This window comes from Tamandua tetradactyla, chromosome 20 (assembly GCF_023851605.1).
Source record: "Tamandua tetradactyla isolate mTamTet1 chromosome 20, mTamTet1.pri, whole genome shotgun sequence".
Lineage (NCBI taxonomy): Eukaryota > Metazoa > Chordata > Mammalia > Pilosa > Myrmecophagidae > Tamandua > Tamandua tetradactyla.
Window position 1 is genome coordinate 61060051 of NC_135346.1, and position 23055 is coordinate 61083105.

At 38.8% G+C, this 23055-nt stretch overlaps 1 protein-coding gene and 1 long non-coding RNA gene across 26 annotated transcripts in view; one reads left to right on the forward strand and one right to left on the reverse strand.

Annotated features, from left to right (window-relative positions):
* LOC143664215 (olfactory receptor 14C36-like) overlaps positions 1 to 18476 on the forward strand; it is a 176608-nt gene extending 158132 nt beyond the window's left edge. For 24 of the 25 annotated variants that reach the window (XM_077137864.1, XM_077137866.1, XM_077137853.1 and 21 more), the window contains 2 exons: positions 463 to 544; positions 3534 to 6482. In XM_077137864.1, the coding sequence (XP_076993979.1) occupies positions 515 to 544; positions 3534 to 4511 (1008 nt within the window). In that variant the 5' untranslated portion in view covers positions 463 to 514 and the 3' untranslated portion in view covers positions 4512 to 6482. Of the gene's footprint in view, positions 1 to 462; positions 545 to 3533; positions 6483 to 18179 lie in introns of those variants that run through there. The other variant, XR_013166371.1, reaches the window with a different exon arrangement.
* Positions 9941 to 23055, reverse strand: part of LOC143664223 (uncharacterized) — a 28745-nt gene continuing 15630 nt past the window's right edge. The window contains exons 2-3 of the long non-coding RNA XR_013166381.1: positions 10864 to 11082; positions 9941 to 10376 (exon numbers count right to left, since the gene is read on the reverse strand). This is a non-coding gene — a long non-coding RNA (uncharacterized LOC143664223). The remainder of the gene's footprint in view (positions 10377 to 10863; positions 11083 to 23055) is intronic.

Consider the following 23055-nt stretch of genomic DNA (forward strand, 5'->3'; position numbering starts at 1 on the left):
TCTCCTATGGTCAAAAAGTTGATATACAAAGTTAAGCAGGACTGGAAATGTATACTTCACAAATTCAAGACATTGTGCAAATTAGTTTAAACAGCTCTGGTGTAATATGTGCCGTGCTTAACATTCATTAAGGGTTTTGTCTAGGGACCTCCAATTCTTCTTGTATGGGTCATAAAAACATATTAAATCTTCACAGCTTATGTGGACATCAATTAAATACTGATATCTCACCAACAGTGCCTATACGTATGGTGTCATCAGCTTATCAGTCTCAGCTTATTCAAGTTCTAAAGTATGTCCAGGTCTTATTGGAAAGCATAACAGTATTTTATACACACAATATGACTCATTTCATCAATGAAAATGTCATAATTTTATTAAATAAATGATATTTCCACAAAAATATCTACTTGTAATATGTTGCAAGGAAAGATATTAGCTGTCATTATTCTCCTTTTCTAGGACTGAGAAGATTAATTGTGGGAAATTATTGAATGCATGAATTAAACAGTCAATGAATTCATCAATTTTTCATTTTCTTCAGGTAAGGTAAACATTCTTAGGTATTTCTTAATCCCAAAATGTTGGAATAGATATTGATGTACTAAATGATTATAGTTAGAAAGTTCAATTAGCAAAGATGGAAAAGGAATGAAAAGCAGAAGTATAACCAACTACCCCCAAAATAATGTATTTTAAGGATTTTTTATAATATTTCCAAAGCACTTTTTTGAAATATTTTAATAATTTTAAGTTAATTGAGGAGTCTTATTGGATCTATAACTTGGAGATCTTCTTGCTAGGGATTTCATTTACACCATGTAGTATCTAAGTTGGTCTCAGTTCAACAATACTTTGACTGAACTAAGTATTTTATAATAAAATGATGGAGATCTAAGATGCATTCAAGTTCAACTAAGTACATGATGATTTTTTTTAAATGCTGTTGCTGATGAAGTCTTACCGGCAATCAGAAAGGCAGCATAACAACTGAGATCATTAAGGACAATTTTATTTTAAAAAGATAACATGAGATGTATGTTACTGGTTTGCCGGAATTATAAGAGCTACTAACTGCAATCTGGCTAGGACATAAGGGAGAAAGAAGAGTGAAGCTCCAGAAGAAAGGGCCAGAGCAGGGATAGAGTGGTGGAAGATGAGATGACGGCAGCACAGTAAAGAAGACAAATAGAAGGAGGAGGGGGCAGAATAGAGGGAGGAAACGTATTTCAGATGAAGAGGTGTGGAATGTCATGATGCAATAGGAACTGGCTATTGGGTACTGACACCCTGGAGCCCCCAAAAGCCTTTAATGAAGTAAATGGCTAAGACAACAAGAAGGGAAAACAGGCAGTCAGAGGTGAGGCCCCAGGAGTGGAAATCCTTGTAGTGTACTCCAAGGTCAAGGAGTCTCTGTGAGCTGAAGAGTGACATATCAACCAACAGACTCTGTGATGCAGATGTTCTTGGAATTAGATGCTTAGATGCTGGAAGGAGCAAGATTGCTATGTTTCAAATAAAAAAACTAAGATGGTTATAACATTATTTGTCAAAGGCTAACGAAAAGAAGCAGCAAAAGATTAAATAAGAAATAAATGAATCAGAGTTTCAGAATTAATAAAGAAACCTAGGTATTTATGAAAATTCAGACGCCATATGGAAAATGAATAACAATGGGGTATAACTGTACCAATGAGGAGGAGAGACGATTATAATGGTGAGTGGAACAAATGGATGCTTCCATTCACTACCTCAGCAGGTAAGGAAGAAAACCTAGGTGAGAAAACATAAGAATAGCTTCATGTTGAAAGACTTATTAGGGCAATATCTCTTATGATGATTTCTCATATTGTTAGTATACAAAATAAGATTATTTCAGATTTCACTTCTTATACTGTTAGTATATAAATAAATTTATTTTAGGTTACTTCATTATTTTTAAAAACAAAAAATTGATTTTGTGCCCAGAATTGACCCAAAATAGGTTCACAATATTTCTCTGTTCAAGCTGTAACTCTCTTTTATTAGAAAAGTCACAGAGAGTTTTTAAGTGATAATGAAATGATATTGACATGGAGAAGAAGCTGGGACATTTCACATATTTTACTCTACTACATGAGTAAGGAATAGATTAAAACTAATTATCCTGATTTGAGATTATAGCACCGAGTTGGAAAAGGATAATAAATATAGAAATGAGTGGTATAGAGAATGATTTGAGCAGTTCTCATGGTGCACTTAGCACTCAATGTAATAAGTAGGAAGTCAGTGGAGTGATTTTTCAGCTCTCGATAGCCATCATTTAACAATCCCCAAACCATGGTGTCATAGCTCCAGCACTAGTTGACAGCCTGGGATGGAACTGTACAAGGAAATGCTCAGATTTTATGAGGAGCAGGAATTGTTGAGGTGGGACACAATCAAACTCAGTAAGATCAGGAATTCTTGTGGAAAAAATACAAAATGTGGAAATGGATTTTCTGAGCAGACAAAACTGGCTTTGAATGAGTGCTCTTCCATTTACATTTATTTGGAATAACAAGTCTTTGGAGTTTTCATTGATACAGTTTTTTTCATTTTAATATTTCCTATGTTACTTCGCAATTTGTAGAGTTACTAAGAGAAGGTTTGTGTGATGTGAGTACTATAAACTACACATGACATTCTAAATGAACAAAAAAGTTGTGTATATTACCCAATCTGTTACTTATGGCATTTAGGCTCAGAAAGAAAAAAATAAAATGCAAGTAACTAATAAAAAATTTAGGTAAGGAGGGAGGGAAAGAGAGCATGAGATAGAGACAGAGAGAGAGAGATTTAAGGAGGAAGGTTACATAATCAAATATTAAGATAAAGTGTAAAATCCGTACATATGAGGAGGAGACTTATGTAGCCAATAAGAAGGTGGTGTTCAGAGGGAGAAATTTTGAGGGTGAATTTCCAAATGAGATTAGTATCAAGTCATACTGTAGAATTAGAAATGAAAACAATTTTCTTACTAGTGGGCAAATAAAAGATTTCCACCATACATAAAGTTTTAAGGGTTCTGATACAATAGGTCAGAACATTTGTTCAGATTGTATGTCCTACATTGGTATATACATGTAGGATACATGTGTCCTATACAGAAATGTGTACCCTACATTTACTCAGGTTGTGTTTGGTCATCATCTACTGATCTGTTGACATTTATAGAATATGGCCAAAGAGTCCATCTGTACCACCAATTAGCCTATTTATTAACTCAAATATTCTTACAGCCAAACTTTGATTTACATTTATAATGATGTATAGCTGGTTCTTGACAAAAATTTAACCAAATATGGGCACAGGTTTTAAAGCATTAAATTTCATTTGCTGCCCATGCACTGTAAATAAGACATGCAAGAAGGGAAAGTAAAGGACTGTAAGGCAACACTATGCTATTTCCTAATAGCTAATGGGAACTACAAAGAATAAATTTGTATAAATATGCATTTATAGACCTATTTGGGCTAATTTCTTTTCTCATGTTCGTTCTCCATGTTGTTTAGGGATTATGTGCTTTCTCCATGTTCAAGGCAAATTTCCTAAAGATGCTGAACTTTACAATGGAGAATGAATTCCTGCTTGCACGATTTTCTGATGTGTGGGAGTACAGAATCTTGCATGCCATGCTCTTCCTGCTGATGTACTTGGCAACCCTGATGGGAAACCTTCTCATTGTCACCATAACAACCTTCAACAAGAATCTTCACACCCCCATGTACTTCTTCCTCAGGAACCTGTCTATCTTAGACATGTGCTACATTTCTGTCACTGTCCCCAAGGCCTGTGTCACCTTTCTCACTGACAACAGGACCATCTCAGGGGCTGGGTGTGCAACTCAGATCTTCATGGTCTTCTTTTGTGGGTTTGTGGAGGTGATGTTCCTCACCTCCATGGCCCATGACCGCTATGTGGCCATCTGCCAGCCCCTCCACTACCCCATGATCATGAACCCTCGGGTCTGTGTCCAGATGACACTGTTCTCTGTACTCAGTGGTGTGGCCTACTCTGGGTTCCACACTGGGAACACATTCCGGCTGCACTTCTGTCAGTCCAATGTGGTCAATCAGTTCTTCTGTGATATCCCCTCTCTACTGAAGCTCTCCTGCTCTGACACCTTCAGTAATGAAATTTCAGTTTTTATCTCTACAGTGGTGATTGTTGGTGGCTGCTTTGTCTTTATTATCAGGTCTTATGTTTACATATTTTCTACTGTGCTCAAGTTTCCAACCAGTGGAGAGCAGGGAAAAGCCTTTTCCACCTGTGTCCCTCACATCCTCGTGGTGTCTGTCTTTCTCAGCTCTGGTGCTGCTGTGTATATGAAGCCAATCTCCTCCTCACGCACAATTCAGGACATGATCACCTCTGTGTTCTATTCTATAGTCCCTCCTTTCCTGAATCCTATTATCTATAGTCTTAGAAACAAACAGATAATGGAGGCTATGAAGAAAGTTTTGAAGAGAATGCTTTATTCAGGAAAGTGAATGGATAATTCTTTCAGACAATCCTATACTGAGGATGTGTGTTGGAAAAGCTGTCAATATTGACTGTCTTGCCTATTTCCAACTTTTGGAACCCTGATTTCCTTCTCTAAGCCACTGATAGTCTCTTCAACGCAATCTAGGCTTTCTCTATGAAGTTCCTCATAATTCTTCCAGAATGCCCCGACTTACCCATCAAGAAGCCATTCCAACATGCAATTGCAAATGCAGCAGCCTCCCACTCCTTTGATACCAAAATCTGTTTTAGTTTGCTAAACAAAACTTTTAAGTGATTTGAGCTCTTCTAAATTTAGACTGTCTAGTATATTAATAACAATGAATTATCCTTCTTAGAGTAGGTTCTCTTTGTGTATGACTCCAGCAAAAAAAAGCAATAAAAAAAAGATAGTTCTAAACTAGTACTGATGCCCAACTTTCACTCCCAGTGAGCTCCCGTATGATTGGAACCACATTTTGCCAAACTGTCATATATAAATCTTAACAATATTTACAAGCAAGAAAAAAAATGCTTTATAGTGAAAACTCCATTTACACGGAACTACATTTTTAGTTGAGAGTAACTCTGTAAGCATCATCTAAGAATACAGGTGGTTATGAGGTTGGATACAGGCATACTTATTCATAACATTTTAACTTTTAGCAACATAGACATTATTTAATACTTTCTTACAATATTGTCAAATGGTGGAGAAATGAATTTTTTCAGGTTGTAAAAATGACACAGGAAATACCAAGTGCTGTTAATCTGCAAGTCAGATCTCTTGGTTTTTGCAGATATTAACTATTACACAGGAATTCCTACCCAATGAGATACTCAAAATCATGGCATTGCTTTAGAAATAAAAGTCTTCCACAGTGTCCTTGGCGATCTGTTACCTCTTCAGTAGTTTCTTCTCAGTCTCCACATTGGCTTCCTCTTTCCTCATTTCACCTTTAAATGTGGGGGAGACTAGGCTCATTCACCTTCTCTTTCCATGATCTCATATACCTGTGGGTTTTGGATTCTCTAGGCTGGTGATTCTCAGATTCACACCCCCCACTTTTCTTCTGAGCTGAAGATCCACATAGCTAACAGCCGCTTGACATACCCACTCAGCTAGTCATCTGAAATTTAGGATGTCAAAAGCCAAACTCATGACTGTCCCTCCTAAACTGGGTCCTCTTCCAGATATATATATATTATATATATGCCTCCTGGCTCATATAAGAAATCTAGAAATCACCTCCATTCTCTCCCAAACTTTTCTCCTCATATCCAGTTACCAGGTCTGATAAATTTTACGTCCAAAATAAACATTCATCCATCTATCTCTCCTTTCCTGCTGCCTTCACCTTGTCCAGTTGATTATCATCTCTTGCTTGGTCAAGAGTTTCCTACTTGGATCTCACCACTCCCCAGTCCACTCTCCCTTTCACACCCAAAGTGATCTTCAGAAATCTCAGCCTGATCTTCCCTGATCCTCCACGTGAGAGGTGAATGCCTTGTTCCATAGTCTCATTGTGCATTGTACTTTTAAGTGTTTTTATTAAAACTACATTTAAATGAGTATTAGTGCAGTCATTTGTTTCTCTTATCAGGCTTTTATCTACAGCAGGGAGAATCTATCTCTTGTTCATCAAGAACACCTATTAATGACTGACTGAAAAAAATTCAGATCAGAAATTCAATTCTCTTTAATAAAAGTTTTAATAAAACTCAAAAAAAGGTTGAAAGCCATGTACCCCTGACAGTAAGCACACATAAATAAATGAAAATGGTGGGTTGGGGAACAAAGAATTGAAGTTGTTGAAAAGAGGAGATAGGTAACTAAGGGCATTTGCCAGGAATAGAGGCTGAAAATTCAGATGATCCTCTTTTATGTAGGTGGTCATATTAGATGTTTATCATCTGTCACAGTGTTGTGAAATATTCATTATTTCATTCATCCAACAAAAATTGTTTTTAAATAAATAGTGACTGTATGAGGTTCTATGTACTAATTATGCAACAGTGAATTTTAAAGTAACATCAAGATGAGAAAAGGTATTTATTTTTCATTTGGATTGTGATGGTAACAAGGAAGGTCAAAAGAAGAAGCAGACATACAGTATAACTTGAGGAAATGGGGATGATCCAGGGTGGTACCAAGATATTTTGTTCTTCAGCAGGTGAAGCTCAGGAGTGTTGGAAGAGTGGGGAAGGTGGCAGGTGAATGGGATGGGGGAGCTTCTTAAAGGTGCAATATCTCCTCACCTTCCAACTGACAGTCTTCTTCTCTATTGGCTTCCTCAGTCAAACTTCTTCAATCTCTTTCCTCACAAGTTGCGGGGCAATTTGGAGGTTTACCTGTTTGAGAAGATATGCTGAAATCTTTACAGATGCCTTCATTCAGTGACCTAACATCAGACAAGTATTTCAGGAAATACAAAACCAATTAAAACAGTACCTAAAAAGCAAACCAAAGTGGTTGTTCACTAACATAAATATAAGATACATATAGTTCAAGGGGTAATACAGCATACAACCAAAAATTTAATTAAAGGTATAGTCACCGAAGTATTATTTGAAATATTAAAATTCAAGTAACCAAAAGGATGAAAATAGATTGGAATTGCAATATGTTTAATGGCTTGAAACTCCTTGTTATTAAAATTGTGTTATTTAAATATCTATATTATGTGAAATTCAAATAAGTATATTTATGTGCAATTCCCAGTTTTGGGGGAAAGCACATGTAATGAATATAAAAAAAGTTAAGTAGATATCATTGAAAATGTCTCTTTCTGCTTGGTTAAGCATTGGTGATCTTATACCTCTCTTTATATTTCAGTTTAATGAAGTATTTATTCATAATAATAAGGATTATTTACTGGTGTTCTAGTTTGCTAGCTGCCAGATGCAATATACCAGAAATGGAATGGCTTTTTAAAAGGGGAATTTTGTATGTTCCTAGTTTACATTTCTAAGGCTGAGAAAATGTCCCAGTTAAAACAGGTCTATAGAACTGTTCAATCTAAGGCATCCAGGGAAAGATTCCTTGATTCAAGAAGGCCAATGAAGTTCAGGGTTTCTCTTTCAAGTGAGAAGGCACATGGTGAACACAGAGTTTCTCTCTCATCTGAAAAGGCATACTGTGAATACTGTCAGGGTTCCTCTCTCATCTGGAAGGGACCATGGCAAACACACAGTGTTATCTGCTAGCTCCTTCTCATGCCTTCCTGTTTCATGAACGTCCCCAGGAGGCATTTTCCTTCTTCATCTCCAAAGGTCATTGGCTGGTGAGCTCTGCTTCTCATGGCTATGTCATTCTGCTCTGCTCTCTCTGAATATCTCATTTTCCAAAGTGTTCCCTGTTTTATAGGACTCCAGTAAACCAATGAAGACCCACCCAAATGGTTGGAGACCCATGTCCCCTAATCCAGTTTAACAATCACTTTTAATTGGGTTATATCTTCAGGGAGATGATCTAATTACATACAATATTGAATAGAGATTATTCTGCCTTTACAAAATGACATTTTTGTTAAAACATGGCTTTTCAAGGATACATACATCCTTTCAAACAAGCACAACTAGTATTATAATTTTGTTACATATTTATCATTATAATAATTATTGTTATTTTGGGCTAGAAGAATCTTTGTAAATTAGCATAAATGAAAAATAAACACAATATATGGTAAAAACTTTCAAGGGTTAAAAGAATAATACAATAAAAGCAAACTCTCCTTTCAATTCTAGAATGCTTGCTATAGGTAAATACATTTATTATACTTTTAGGAGACACACACAAAGATAACATATCACTCATTTTTAATAGAAAACAACTCTATTTCTAAAGTCATTCAAGATCTTATATGCAAATTGCTTTTAAAAGGAGAATGGAATTGCTGTTGTAAATAATGCTCTCCAAATAAGAGTAGCATTCATGGAAGCATTTGGTAAGATGGAGAAAAGTGACATTAGTTTTGATGTTTGAAGGAAATAAAGCACATTGACACTTGTAGGTAGGGCAAAGCACACTCAGAAAGAAAAAATACAAAATGTGAGCCAAAGTGAGGAGATGAATAAAGCATGTCATATTTGGGTACACAGTGCATAGGCTAGTTTTGTGGGATCTCCTCGTGGGTTAAGACAAGAGTTTGGAAATGTAGCTCAGGGTCCAAGAAAATCCTGATGTGCAGACTAAAGACAAATTATAAAGAAGTTCTTTGGAATTCTGCATTCTATATGATACCTTCTGGATAGAAATAAGGTAGGAACCTACTGCAAATGTCTACCTAGAAAGTAGCTAACACCTGAAGTAGGTAGGTGACAAATAAGAAATTTAATGAGACATATTTTCAGGCAGGTCTAGAGGGAAGTTGAGGGGAAAAGCCATGTACCTTGTCTTATAACAAATAGTAATAAAAAGCTAATATTTGCAATTTATTACAATAAAGTAGTACTTAGGTTAAACTTGCCAGTAGAGCACAGACAAGTTTGACCTGCTTTATGCTAGCAGCTCTGTGGATGCTGGACATTTAAATTCCTTAGAACATGCCCAGGAACTCCTGCAGGGTACCACCAGGGAGAACTATGCACAGAGTGTCACTGGTATCGCTTTTGGGGGCAAATACGAGGAAGATAATTAATCAATCATGCTCTTTATTGAGTTCTTTCAAATCATAACCCCCCCTCTCAGAATATCTGATAAGGAACGTGCTGTGTAGATAAGGAATATTCCTGCTCCAGGGGACACATGTATGTGCAGGCTTTGAGGGTGGGCAGACCTGTGTGCTCACCCAGGTGCTACCGTTTATTTAAGCAATGCCTAACCAATGCCCAAAGCTGAGGGCTGTTTGCATAAAAGCATTAACATCGACAAATACTGGGGCCTTATAGGAATGAGAGCTACTGTGGAGCGTTGGATGAAAAAAAAGATGCATTATAAATAAGAACCACTGTACTACTTGCTGGCTGAGAGATTTCAGACAGTGTCACCTTCTGTGCCTCACTTCTTCTAACACACACTGGCAGTGTCTGTACCACCTGTAGGGCTCTCAGGAGATTCCATAAGCTAGTAGATGTTGCACACTTAATATAGGTCCTGGCCTGTAGTGAATAAATTTAATTAAAGAAAAAAGAAAAAATAGCAAAATAAATTGGAGAAGGATAGTGAGACAACATATAAGCTCTATTAGGACGGAGTATTTTGACTATTTTATTCAATGTTGTATCACTAGTACCTTGAACATTACCTGGCATATACAGACAATTAACAAATAATAGCTGAACACATAAAGTAGTCAATGAATGAATGGTATCAGAATAGTTTATCATATGAGGCTCACAGAGAAGAGAATTATAAAGATGAACTGTATTCAGCTGACAATTGTGGGATCCATATTTTCCACATAATTTTGCTTTACCTCTCCATGGTTCCGGCAAACACTAGAAATTTTTTTCTATTTTACAGAAATTTAATTTAAGACAAAATAGAGCAGTATATTTGTTCAAATTTATGGGTGACTTGCTGACACAGATCACTTGAATCTAGACTTCCTAGTCCCTGCTTGGTCATGCTGGCTGATGCTGAAGAGGTCACTGAGTGGGAGTGCCCACATCAGATGGCACTTCTTTCCTCATTGGTTCTGGAGTTGTTGACTTTAAACCTATTTTTTTGTCACTGGAACTGGTAGACTTGGCATGAGTTTATATCACTGTTAGAGAAACAAATTCCCCTGTGGTACATCCATGAGACGTGGACTTGATTAAAACTAGACTTTATTGTACTCGCGAGTAGGTAAGTCAGTTGATCTCCAGGCCCTTTCTGGTTGCACAGATAAGTAGTCACATTAAATTTATATCTTCCCACGGTCTTTCTTCTGGAATGAATAAAACACATTTTTGTTTGTCCTGATTTAACCACATTTGGAGACACCCTCTGTTTTAATTTTTGCCCTAACACTACCTTTTAACTCATCTATGTGTTACATACTTCCAAATTTTTAAACTAACCCATTCCCCTTCTCTAATATTTCTTTACTTTTGTATCTTGCCTTCTCTAACATAATATCAGTTCACTGAGCTGCAGCATCATCCATCATCTGTCCATTCCTCCCTGCTCTCAGCCTCTAACTTCTTTGGCATTTCCTGTTTGAGTTCCTGAAGCCCATTCAGGACATAAACTTTTCTTTCCTTCTCTGAGCTCTTCTCACAGAAAACTGAGCCCTCAGTGGCCACATCCCTTCCCTCAGTTTCAGGGGTTCACAATCTTCTCATGCTATAGCTCAGCCCACTCTGCAAAACACCCCACCCACCCCACCCCCACCAAAACAAAGAAGAAGGAAAAAGAGTCAGAACAGACTTCACCTTTAACACCCACTGACTCAGCATTGTCCTTCCTGCTTGTGGTTTTTGTGACCTCTGTTGTCATTTAAGCAGCTGCATTTTTTTTCTTTCAGAGACTATGTGGATAGACTCATTTGGGTTAAGGTTGTTTGATGGTTGCTGTGGGCACAGCCTCATCTTTTATAGCTAGGTAAAGGGCCTCTGCATCCAACCACACGTCTGTATTCATGATGCAGTGTCCTTAAGTGGAAGAAATTCAGAGGGAAATATTAAAGCCAAGACTGTTTGCAGTAACTGTGCAGGAGAACCAAGGGCTGTAAGAGATTGATCAGAAGAAACGCTGGCCCTTGGTCTGCCCCACACACATATGAACTCTATTCAGCACCTGTGTATGTTAAAAAGTTGAATGTATATAATAATGTTATATTTAAGGAATTATTTCTATCCAGAAGTTTTTCTTTCATAATCTGACCTATTCAAAGGCAAGATTATATTCTGTTAACCATTTTAACTTCACATCCTTTCACTTTGGGCCTGATGGAGTAAAAGCTCATTATAGCTTCTGGAATAAATTAATAAATGCAATGTCTCACTTGAGATTTGCACTCATTCTCTGAAGTGGGTGGTGTAAACCTATCTTTATTGTAGACATAAGAAGTTTGAGACTCCAGCAAATGCAGCTAGTATAAATGAATGCCTTATTACAGTTCCAGGTCTAGTGTTCAATGGCACTTGTGTCTATTCCATCATTCAGAAGACTGCTTCAGAAGCCAGGCTCCATTTGAGGGGCTCAAGAGACAAAGCTAAATAAAAGCAATAGCCTAGAGCTACAGTCCAGCAATGGGAAAGAATTGGCACATGGACAAAATCTTTTAATGTAGGGGGCTAACTCTACCAGATATACCCACAAATACCTGGAAAACAGCCAGATGGAGAGAGCATGTGTGACCCTGGGGAAGGAAAGGTTTGAGAAGGTTCACAAAGGAAATGCTATTTGGGTACAGTGTTCCTGGGAGGTCTGGAATTGCCAGCCCTGCCTCTGTAGTTCTAATGGCCCTCAGTCAGAACAAACAGCTTGTGCAAAGCCCAGGAGGGGACAAAAAATGTACTACATTTGGGAATTTCTAGTAGTTTGATGTGGCAGCAGTTTTACTGGCAAATGGGAAACATTAGGTAATGATCCTTTTTGCATGCAGTGCAAAAGGGTGAAGATTTTGTTCATAGGCAATGGGTACCAGTTATGATTTTCTACAAATATTACCGTGGGATATAATATCCAGGCTCTATTCTGTTTCCAAGTGATTGCTGGCACTGAAGTCCCATGGGCCACGGTGAATTAGAGGTTTCTCTAGCCTCAGGCACTCTTTAAGTAAACGGCTGGTGGAAATGGGAAAATGGAACTGCAGAGTAGTGTAAAAAGAGACTCACTAGGCCTCTCCAGCCACTCCTCCAAAGAAGGCTTCAAAAGTTTCTCTTGTGAACCACCTATTGTATCTGAATTCTATGCAAAATGCATAGCATTTGTCCAGGCATATATAGTTTCATATAACCACAACGAATGGGCCACTATGGGATTCAGTGTTTGATATTGTGCTATTATAAAAATAATTCTGTGTTTGCCCTTAGTACTTACATAACATATCCATGCTAGGTAAACCCATGAGTTTAAGGGATTTCTACAAACAAACCAATATGTCACATGAAGAAAAAATTAATGTCATAATAGAAGTTATTTTCTTCTTTCTGTATGATTTCAAAGAAGAGAAGGGGAACATCTGTTGTATTTATTGATGGCTGCATGAGCTGGAGAGCAAATCATGTAAAATGTCAGATAGTATTTAAATGATGGAGGTTTCCCAATAGTAGAAATAGCATGAAGCAAAATATACAAAAACAATAAGAAAGTTTGATGTTTTTGTTTTAAAGAAATGAGCACATTTTCAAAGTTTATAAGTAAAGGAGGTAATAGAGCAAGAACTGGGCTTTTGTAAAGACCGTAAAATTGGTCAAAAGAGCAGCTCTTCTTATATAAATTTAGTGGGGAGAGGCATTACTGCAAAAGGAGTGTATGGAATCAATGACCCTCAACACCCCTTGTGGCATCCAAGTTATTTCCTGAAAGTTTTCCTCATGCACACTTCCAGGAAGTCTTCCCTAACCAACTGCAACCTAACACACTCCATCTTTTGACACCCTCTGCACCACTTTTGTTGGTACAAGTTCTCTTCAATGCAAGTGTTAGGTCTCTTGGTCATATCTCTCTTGCTAATTACTGAAGCAACTATCAGAATCATAAATCTTGCATCATTTAAACAATTAGCATGTGCTCCTACCCTTTGGAGCTATTTGAGCTTGATTCTACTACCATGGCATCTGCAGTTCCCATGAAGGTTTTAAAGAAGTGTGTGATGGTGAAAGACAATGTTTGAAGCTAAAACAAGCCCAAATTAAAATACCGCTGCTCTGATGGAGCACTTGTGTGACCCTGGTGAGTTATGTCAGCCGCTCTGTGTCCTCATGGGAGGAATGGGTCCTTTCATGAGGATTATGTGAGATATTAAAATGTTGGCACCTGATATGTACTCAACAAATGCTAGTCCAAATCCTTTGCTCCCCAGTCATGCAATGCACCTGTGGGAAAGCAACGGAAAGGCGAACTTTGGGGACATGTTGAATTCTACTGTCTATAAAGGCTAATTGTTCTGAAGTTTCCTTATCTCCTTTGAGTGCTGACATGGAGATGTTCAGGAGTGAAGGCTTTCTCCCTAATCATGTACCAGGAGGCCTATTAAATTCCTGGATTGATTATTTATCTTCTGTTACTGGTTGTTTCCATTGAGACACTGACTTTATTCAGATATGTGATTCTAAATTATAAGTAACTCTTCCTCTTTGGACACCAAGGCATTCTAAAAAATATGTCATCAATTTTTCTTTTAAAAAGATAATGCGAAGCACACCTTAAAATCACAATGGCCCCATTTCACAACTTAAATAAATACACAGAGAATGCAATAATGAGATATAATGTTTGGATAAAACCAACTGTCACTTTTAAAGAAATTTAAATTAAAGATATTGGGAGCTGCTGTGTGCTGCGGTCTTCTCATTCAGAAAGTCCATCTGACAAGTGAGTAAGGTCATTTCTGTTCCCCCCTTCCTGTCCTCATGGTGTTAATTTCTCCAGGGTGAGTGTGTGCTGCCTCTACTCTTTTTGAAGGGACACCTGGAAATCTTGTTTCTTCCTGTTTCCCTAGATCCCACCCCAAAGTTCTGTGCCCCAGCCCAACCCCTTCTAAGGCCCATCTCATATAATGCAGCAGCTGGAAGGACGTCAGAGAGCATCTTTTTTTTTTTTCTTACACACGCAGGCATTGGGAAATGAACCCAGGTTTCTGGTATGGTAGGTGAGAATTCTGGCTACTCAGCCACCATCACACTGCCCACAAGCATCTATTTTTATTGTGTTTTAGAATTTTAATTCAAGAATGACATACATATATAAGTGGACATAAGTGTGTAGCTTGAGAAATTTTCATACACCCACATGTGAGTTTCTAGCAATTCTAGTTGTCTCCTTTCCCCTTCCCATCACTAAAGCCCAAGCACAAGTACTATCTTCGCTTTTAAAAACTGAGGTGAGAGAAAAAGCGGGAGAAGATGGCGGCTTAGTAAGACGCGCGGGTCTTAGTTCCTCCTCCAGAACAGCAACTAAAGATTCAGAAACAATACAAAACAGCTCCCGGAGCCACGACAGAAACCAAAAAGACAGTGTACCCCATTCTGGAACGGCTGAACAGGCAGGAGGAATCCGCTGCGGTGAGATACCCGAGCGGCGCGCGCTTTCCCGGCCGGGGCGGCTGGCGGCTGGCTCCACGCACGTGGCTCCCCCGTCTGGGAACGTTGGATAGCGGGGCCCTCCCGCCATGCTTGGCGTCTCGGGCCAGCTGGGCAGTTTGGACCGGCACTCCCCCAAGCCGCGGTGGCCGGTGACCCCCCCCCTCCATGCGCAGTTTCCCGGGCCGACTGTGAGATTCTGATTGGCAAGTTAAAGGAGCCACAGCATCTTTTACTGGTGGGACCCGCAGACAGACGAGCGCCACGAGCACCACCTACTGGGCAGGAAAAGAAAAACAGAGCCCAGAGATTTCACAGAAAAACCTTTCAACCAGCTGGGTCCCACACCCAGGGAAATCTGATCAAATGCCCAGACACCAACAGAAAATAATGGCTGACGCTCAGAAAATTGAAGATATGGCCCAGTCAAAGGAACAAACCAATAGTTCAAATGAGATACAGGAGCTGAGACAACGAATGCTGAATATACGAACAGAAATGGAAAAACTCTTCAAAAACCAAATCAATAAATTGAGGGAGGACATGAAGACGACATGGGCTGAACAAAAAGAAGAAATAGAAAATCTGAAAAAACAAATCACAGAACTTATGGGAGTGAAGGACAAAGAAGAAAAAAAGGAAAAAACAATGGATACCTACAATGGTAGATCTAAAGAGACAGAAGCTACAATTAGTGAACTGGAGGATGGAACATCTGAATTCCAAAAAGAAACAGAAACTATAGGGAAAAGAATGGAAAAACTTGAGCAGGGGATCAGGGAACTGAATGACAATATGAAGCACACAAATATACGTGTTGTGGGTGTCCCAGAAGGAGAAGAGAAGGGAAAAGGAGGAGAAAAACTAATGGAAGAAATTATCACTGAAAATTTCCCAACTCTTATGAAAGACCTAAATTTACAGATCTAAGAAGTGCAGCGCACCCCAAAGAGAATAGACCCAAATAGGCGTTCTCCAAGACACTTACTAGTTAGAATGTCAGAGGTCAAAGAAAAGAGAGGATCTTGAAAGCAGCAAGAGAAAAACAATCTGTCACATACAAGGGAAACCCAATAAGACGATGTGTAGATTTCTCAGCAGAAACCATGGAAGCTAGAAGACGGTGGGAGGATATATTTAAATTACTAAAAGAGAAAAACTGCCAACCAAGACTTCTATATCCAGCAAAATTGTCCTTCAGAAATGAAGGAGAAATTAAAACACTTATAGACAAAAAGTCACTGAGAGAATTTGTGACCAAGAGACCAGCTCTGCAAGAAATACTAAAGGGAGCAGTAGAGTCAGATATGAAAAGACAGAAGAGAGAGGTATGGAGTAAAGTGTAAAAAGAAGGAAAATCAGATATGATATATATAATGCAAAAGCCAAAATGTTAGAGGAAAATATTATCCAAACAGTAATAACACTAAAAGTTAATGGACTGAATTTCCCAATAAGAAGACATAGACTGGCAGAATGGATTATGACCCAGCAATACCACTGCTAGGTATCTACTCAGAGGACTTAAGGGCAAAGACACAGATGGACATTTTCACACCAGTGTTTATAGCAGCATTATCTACAATTGCAAAGAGATGGAAACAGCCAAAATGTCCATCAACAGACGAGTGGCTAAACAAACTGTGGTGTATACCTACGATGGAATATTATGCAGCTTTAAGACAGAATAAACTTATGAAGCATGTAATAACATGGATGGACCTAGAGAACATTATTCTGAGTGAGTCTAGCCAAAAACTAAAGGTCAAATACTGTATGGTCCCACTGATGTGAACCGACATTCGAGAATCAGCTTAGAATATATCATTGGTAACAGAGACCAGCAGGAGTTAGAAACAGGGTAAGATAATGGGCAATTGGAGCTGAAGGGATACAGACTGTGCAACAGGACTAGATACAAAAACTCAAAAATGGACAGCACTATAATACCTAAGTGTAATGTAACTATGTTGGAACACTGAATGAAGCTGCACCTGAAATATAGTTTTTTGTTTGTTTGTATCTTTTGTTTTTGTTTTTTTTCTTTTTCCTTTTTATATATATATATATATATTTTTATTAGTATTATTATTTTAATTCTCTTCTCTATATTAACATTCTATATCTTTTCCTGCTGTTTTGCTAGTTCTTTTCCTAAATCGATGCAAATGTACTAAGAAATGATGATCATGCATCTATGTGATGATACTAAGAATTACTGAGTGCATGTGTAGAATGGAATGATTTCTAAATGTTGTGTTAATTTCTTTTCTTTTTTTTGATTAATAAAAAAAATTAAAAAACTGAGGTGAGATTCTGAACTTTTTATAAATGTAATTTATAGTTGTTACAATTTCATGTCTATTCTCTTTCTGTTACTATTAAATTTGTAGTCATGTTTTGATATCCTTTTTGTGAATATTATATTATTTATAATAAATACCAAAACTTCAGAATTTATATTATAGTATTCATTTAAAGAATATATTGGTTACCCCACCTTTTTTCTCTTGCTCTCTTATAAGAGATTCCAGTAAGAGGTTTAATTCCCAGCCTGAATGAGGTACGCCACATCTCAACATAAGGGACCACTCACCGTCATGCAACTAGGTGAATGAGCCTTACAGAGAGTATGTTGAATAAAATGTCAGAAACAAAAAGACAAATATTATCAGACCTCTCGCATATGGATTGACTATAGCACACAAACTCAGAGACTTGAAGTTGAGATCATGGTTATCATGTTGAGGCCTATTGTAAAAATTCCTAGACTGTAAGCTCTTACAGCAGTCACATACATTTAGGAATTGTAACTGATATTTCTAAATTCTGAGATACTGAGCTGTTTGTATATAACCTGGTCATTCCATGAAACTTTGGTATTTATGTGACACCTGAGACTCAGTTATGAAAATCAGCATTACCCCATTCAGCAAGTTAAAAAAACTGAAAAAGGTGATCAGACTTCATGTAGCGATATGAATGTAGCTTTTGTGGATGAGACTAAGATGAAACAGGACACTGGGTAAAGGATGATATGACCCATATTTTCAAACTTCAACCTCTGTGTGAGATCAAAGGGAGAGATATTTATTTGGTGCAAAATTTATATTTTAGGTAACATAATATCTAATTTAACTTGTATGGTCAGTTTAGTTAAACACCATAATTACATAGAATCTTGAATAGAGCATGAGATATTGTTGGTTTGCACAGTTTAGTGTGATGCCCCAGTATATCCCAGAGTAATTTGGGTGGAGAATAAAAAAATAGTTTAGTGTGATGCTTCTTGGGGGCTGGAAAGAAAGGAGGAAACATTCAGCTTCCCCATCTGGGGAGTTCCTGATATTTTTTGCAAGAAGTGGGGTAACACATTCAATAGGCTGACCTCTCAATCTTGGGGCTCAGCCCTATGAAGCTTATGCCTGCAAAAGAGAAGGTAAATTTACTGATAGTTACGCCTAATGTTCACCCCCAATGAACCTCTTTTGTTCCCTCAGATGTGGCCTCTGTCTGAAGTCAACTTGGCAAGTGAACTCCCTGCACATCCCCTACGTGGGACTTGACTCCCAGTGGTGTAAACCTCCCTGGTGATATGGGAACTGACCCCCAGGGATGAGCCACGGCCCAGCATCATGGGAATGAGAAAAGCTTCCTCACTGAGTTGAGGATCAGAGAAATAAGACAAAATAAAGTCTCAGTGGCTAAGATATTTCAAACAGAGTCAAGAGCTTATTTTGGAGGTTATTTTTTAGTTTATGGTGTATTGTAGTGGCTTGAGAGAAGTACCTGAAAACTGTTGGACTGTGTTCCAGTTGCCTTGGTTTTTGAAGACTGTAAAACTATATAGCTTTTACAGTGTGACTGTGTAATTGTGAAAATATTGTGTCTAATGCTCCTTTTATTCAGGGAATGGACAGATGAGTAAAATAAAATATGGATAAAAATAAATAATGAGAGTTACAGGGTAAAAATTGGGTAAATTGAGACACTGTGTGTCAATGCAAGTGAGGGGCAAAAAGTATGGGATGTATGAGTTCTTCCTTTTTTCTGTTTCTTTCCTTGACTGAAGTAACATAGATGTTCTAAAAAAGATCATGTTGAAGAATACCTAACTATGTGATGATATTCTGAGCCATTGATTGTGTAATATTGCTGAATTATGATTGAGTAAATATTTCTTAATTAAAAGAAAGAAGATCCCATTCACCAAAAGACCTACTAACAATGTTTCCACAACCACAGGAATGGATGAAATTTAAGAATATGACTTCTTTGGGGGTACATTCAGCTTCATACCATCAAACATACTGCCTTGCATAATCCCACTGTTTGGAGCCTGTGCTGGTTTCCATGTCTCCTAGAAAAGCCATGTTTTAATCAAAATCTCATTTCCCAAAGGTAGAATAATCCCTATTCAATACTGTGTGTTTGAAACTGTAATCAGATCATCTCCCTGGATGATGTGATTTTGTCAAGAGTAGTTGTTAAGCTGGATTAGGTGATGACATGTCTCCATCCATTTGGGTGGGCCTTGATAAATTTCTGGAGTCCTATAAAAGAGGAAATATTTTGGAGAAAGAAAGAGATTGGGAGAAAGCAGAGAATGCTGCAGCACCATGAAGCAGAGTCCACAAATCAGTGACCTTTGAAGATGAAGAAGGAAAACACCTCCCAGAGAGCTTCATGAAACAGGAAGCCAGGAGAGAAAGCTAGCAGATGATGCCTTGCTTACCATGTGCCCTTCCAGCTGAGAGAGAAACTGTGACCCTCTTCACCATGTGCCTTCTCAGTTGAGGGAGAAACCCTGAACTTCATCTGTTTTCTTGAACCAAGGTATCTTTCCCTGGATGGATGCCTGTGATTGGACATTTTCTTGGCCTTAGAACTGTAAACTAGCAACTTATTGAATTTCCCTTTTTAAGAGCCATTCCATCTCTGGTATATGGCATTGTGGCAGCTAACAAACTAAAACAGAGCCTTACAAATCAGCTCTGTGGAATGGCAAATACAATGGAAACCTACAGAGCTATTTCCTCCATACTCATTGGAGTAAACAATTGCTAAGTACTAAGGCAAACTTTTGCATGTATTTGAAAATAAACCCTGGGAAGACTGTGCTAAGTTTCCATTGAGATGTGTGTTTAGTGGAAAGCAGGGTGTGTGAGTGTGTGGGTGAGTGGGTGAATTGATAGAACTCAAACAGAAATCATGACCACAAATAGTAGGCCACCCTCCATGGCTTCCTCAGTTGCTTTCTATAAAAGGAGAATAATCAATCCTTCACATCACAAATCCTGACCTCACATATATTACCTGAGAAGAGATGGAAGACCTGACCAAGAAGCCGCAGCTCAGTGGTGAGTGGTTGCCTATTATATGCCAGGAAGACTGTAAATATCAGGAATGGCACCAGGGTGGGGCAGCATGTGGCTCTACTGCTTCTTGTCAATTGTTCAGCCAAAATATGGATGTGAGGGCCATAAAACAGACAGGTGTTTGAGAATACAACAGCAATCAGTGCATTGCTTGTGTGTAATTGCAAGGATGCCCATCCTTGATGGAGAGCATAACAGGACAGGATTGAACACAGTTCCCTTCAGAAAGGATACATTTTCCATCCAAAACTATATGAGCTACTCTGAATGCTTCCACTTCGTGATGAAGACTAAGGAGTGAATGTACAAATGTTGCAGACTTGGGTAAAGACATACACCAGTGAATGGTGGAGCTTGTTCTCTGTCATTCTATCAGTATCTTAGAATTGAATGACCAAAGTGGGTGCTGGCCTACACATCAGCAGAGAGAAACTCATGATGAGAAACCATGCTGCAGAGAGGCCTGCATGGAGTGTTGTTTAGGAATCTTCTGTACAATAGGTGCATGGTGTCTATCTGTGCATCATACTGTCCAGGAACAGCACAGCTTGTGAGCCCTATGTCTCTTTGGTTGGCCCAACTAGCAATAGAGAGGGGCCATCAGCTAGGAAAAGCATGGCCAAGTATAAATTTCCATTACCCAAATAACCATCAAGAGCACACACCTCCTGCATGCTGCTCACTTGATAAGAAGATTGTGGGCAGAGAAAAAATGTGGAACAGAAATGTGAAGTATGTGGGAGGAATCAGAGTGTGCTGACATGTGCCCATTTCTATCCCAAGCTCCTTCCTGGGAGTAAGCAATGGGGAAGGCCCCTAGGTACAAGCATGGGTTTAGCTCCACTTTGCTTCTGCCCTGGGTACACAGTTCTGCATGCTGAACTGTGCCAGGGGACACATGCTGGGGGTCTCATTTTTCCTGAAACCACACAGGCAGTGGAGAAGGAATCAGAACTTAAACTTGGAGAAGGAGCCATTAGCTGTGCAGGAACAAGGGTGAGTGTCAGGGTTTTCCAAGCAGGGATGATGAGTGTCTGCAGTTAGGGCCACTAGGAAGCGTTTGGAGAGGTGGACCACACACAATTGATGTTGAGGAGTTAACTGGAGACTAAAAGGTGAGGACTAGACCATTCAGTGGAATGAGTGCACATTCCCTCTTTGCTCTCAACACTTTTTCTTTTTTCATCATATGGCCTTTACTTGTTGAGGACAGGTACAGAAAATGTCTACCCAGCACCACCTAGCCCTCCAAATACCCCTTCCTCAAATATTGGATGCCAAAAGCACCATCCCTAGGCAGCCCCATGCCTCTGACCATGGGCCTCTACAGGAGCCCAAGCAGGGGCCTGAGTGAGCACCTCAGCCCTTCTCCTCTCCCCCACAGCTCTCATCCACCCTGCCCATGCAGGGAAGCCCAGAGCCTAAAGTGCACCCCAATCCAAGTCTGATCCTGTTTGGCTTTTTTGCAGCCTAATTGATATTACTTTTGTTGGAAAAGAACTATCAGGATGTGCATATAAATCTCTTTCTGCAGGGGGTACAAGGGCAGTTCAATGGTAGAATTATCACATGCCATGTGGGAGAGCCAGGCTCTATTCCTGACCCATGAACTTCCCAATCACACAAACAAGCAAACAAACAAACAAACAAAAATTTAAAAAGTGGTGCTGCAATAAGGGGATAACTCTCATGAATAAAGTATGAAACATGACCTCTTCCATACAGCATACAAAAAAACCTTCATCCGTATTATTCAAAGTAAGAATTTCAGTCATTAATTGCTAAAGAGTGGGAAAAGTACTGGTTGGATGATCTTTGGAAGATCATATAGGCTCCTGAGCTCAGCCCCTTGGTCACTGGTAATGTATCCATCCCTACCTAGTTGGACAAGACACTCTCCTACATAGAAATACACAAAGTGATATTACATCCTACACAAATGGCCTATTAAATGTAAATACCTTTTTGATAAACAAAACATGAAACTTTTCAGCCTATTCAATTTTGTTTGTCCTCATTAAGGTGAAGAAATAGCTGAATATAATTGTCTACTGAGAATCCCTCTGTATCTTAATGATGCTATCTTCTTTACTGAGTCTGAAATGCACAAAGCCATGTCCACAGAAAGTGAAGCTTGTGCATCTCTGCCCAAACCACCCAGACAGAAGTTGTCCTGGATGTGCTGAGGATCATAGATGCTCTGGTGTCTTCATCTTTCAGAGAAGCAGAACACACAAACTCCAAGAAATTTCATTTTGTCTAGGCCATTTACAGGAAAGCAGGTAATGGACCATTATCTGAATGGCAAAAAAGCAATCTCCCATTAAGAAATTATTAAGATACACAGATAATGTTGTGATGACCAGAGAAGGCCACACACATTGAGCCAGGGCTTGTGTGGAGGGGAAGAGGAAAGTGATACCTTAGGACTTACCTGTTACTAAAAAGCACAGAAGAAGAGCACCAGAATATAATCTAGAATTTTTTAGCAGAAGATGGAAGGAATCAATGGAGATTGAGCAGTTACCAGGGAAAGCTGCAAAGTGAGACTTTCTCTAGCAGGAATCTACAGGCAATAACTCAAACAGGCCCCTTTGGAACCAAAGAGTCTGTGACCAGCCACATCCATCCTGTTTCACAGTTCCTCAATCCAACAAATACCAGGATGTGCTTAGAGAATATTGAATCACTTAGAATATTTTCAATCCAAACTATCTTTATAACTTATACACAGCTCAGCTAAAAGGCCCACTCCTCATGCACCACCCAGGAGATCATTTCCATCTTAGAAAACTGAATCTCTTTCCAGCCCTCCCCATACACTCTAGAACTTCCAGGGAACAGCACTGGCATGAGAATTCAGCTCTGCAGGTCATTTTGGTACAGTCGAGGAAAAATCTAGTTTGGGACCCCAAAATGAAAGAGCTGGTATGTGAAGTTTGGTCTTCTGCTTTCTACTTTCTACAATGGTGCTTCTTTCTATGACATACAACAAGGT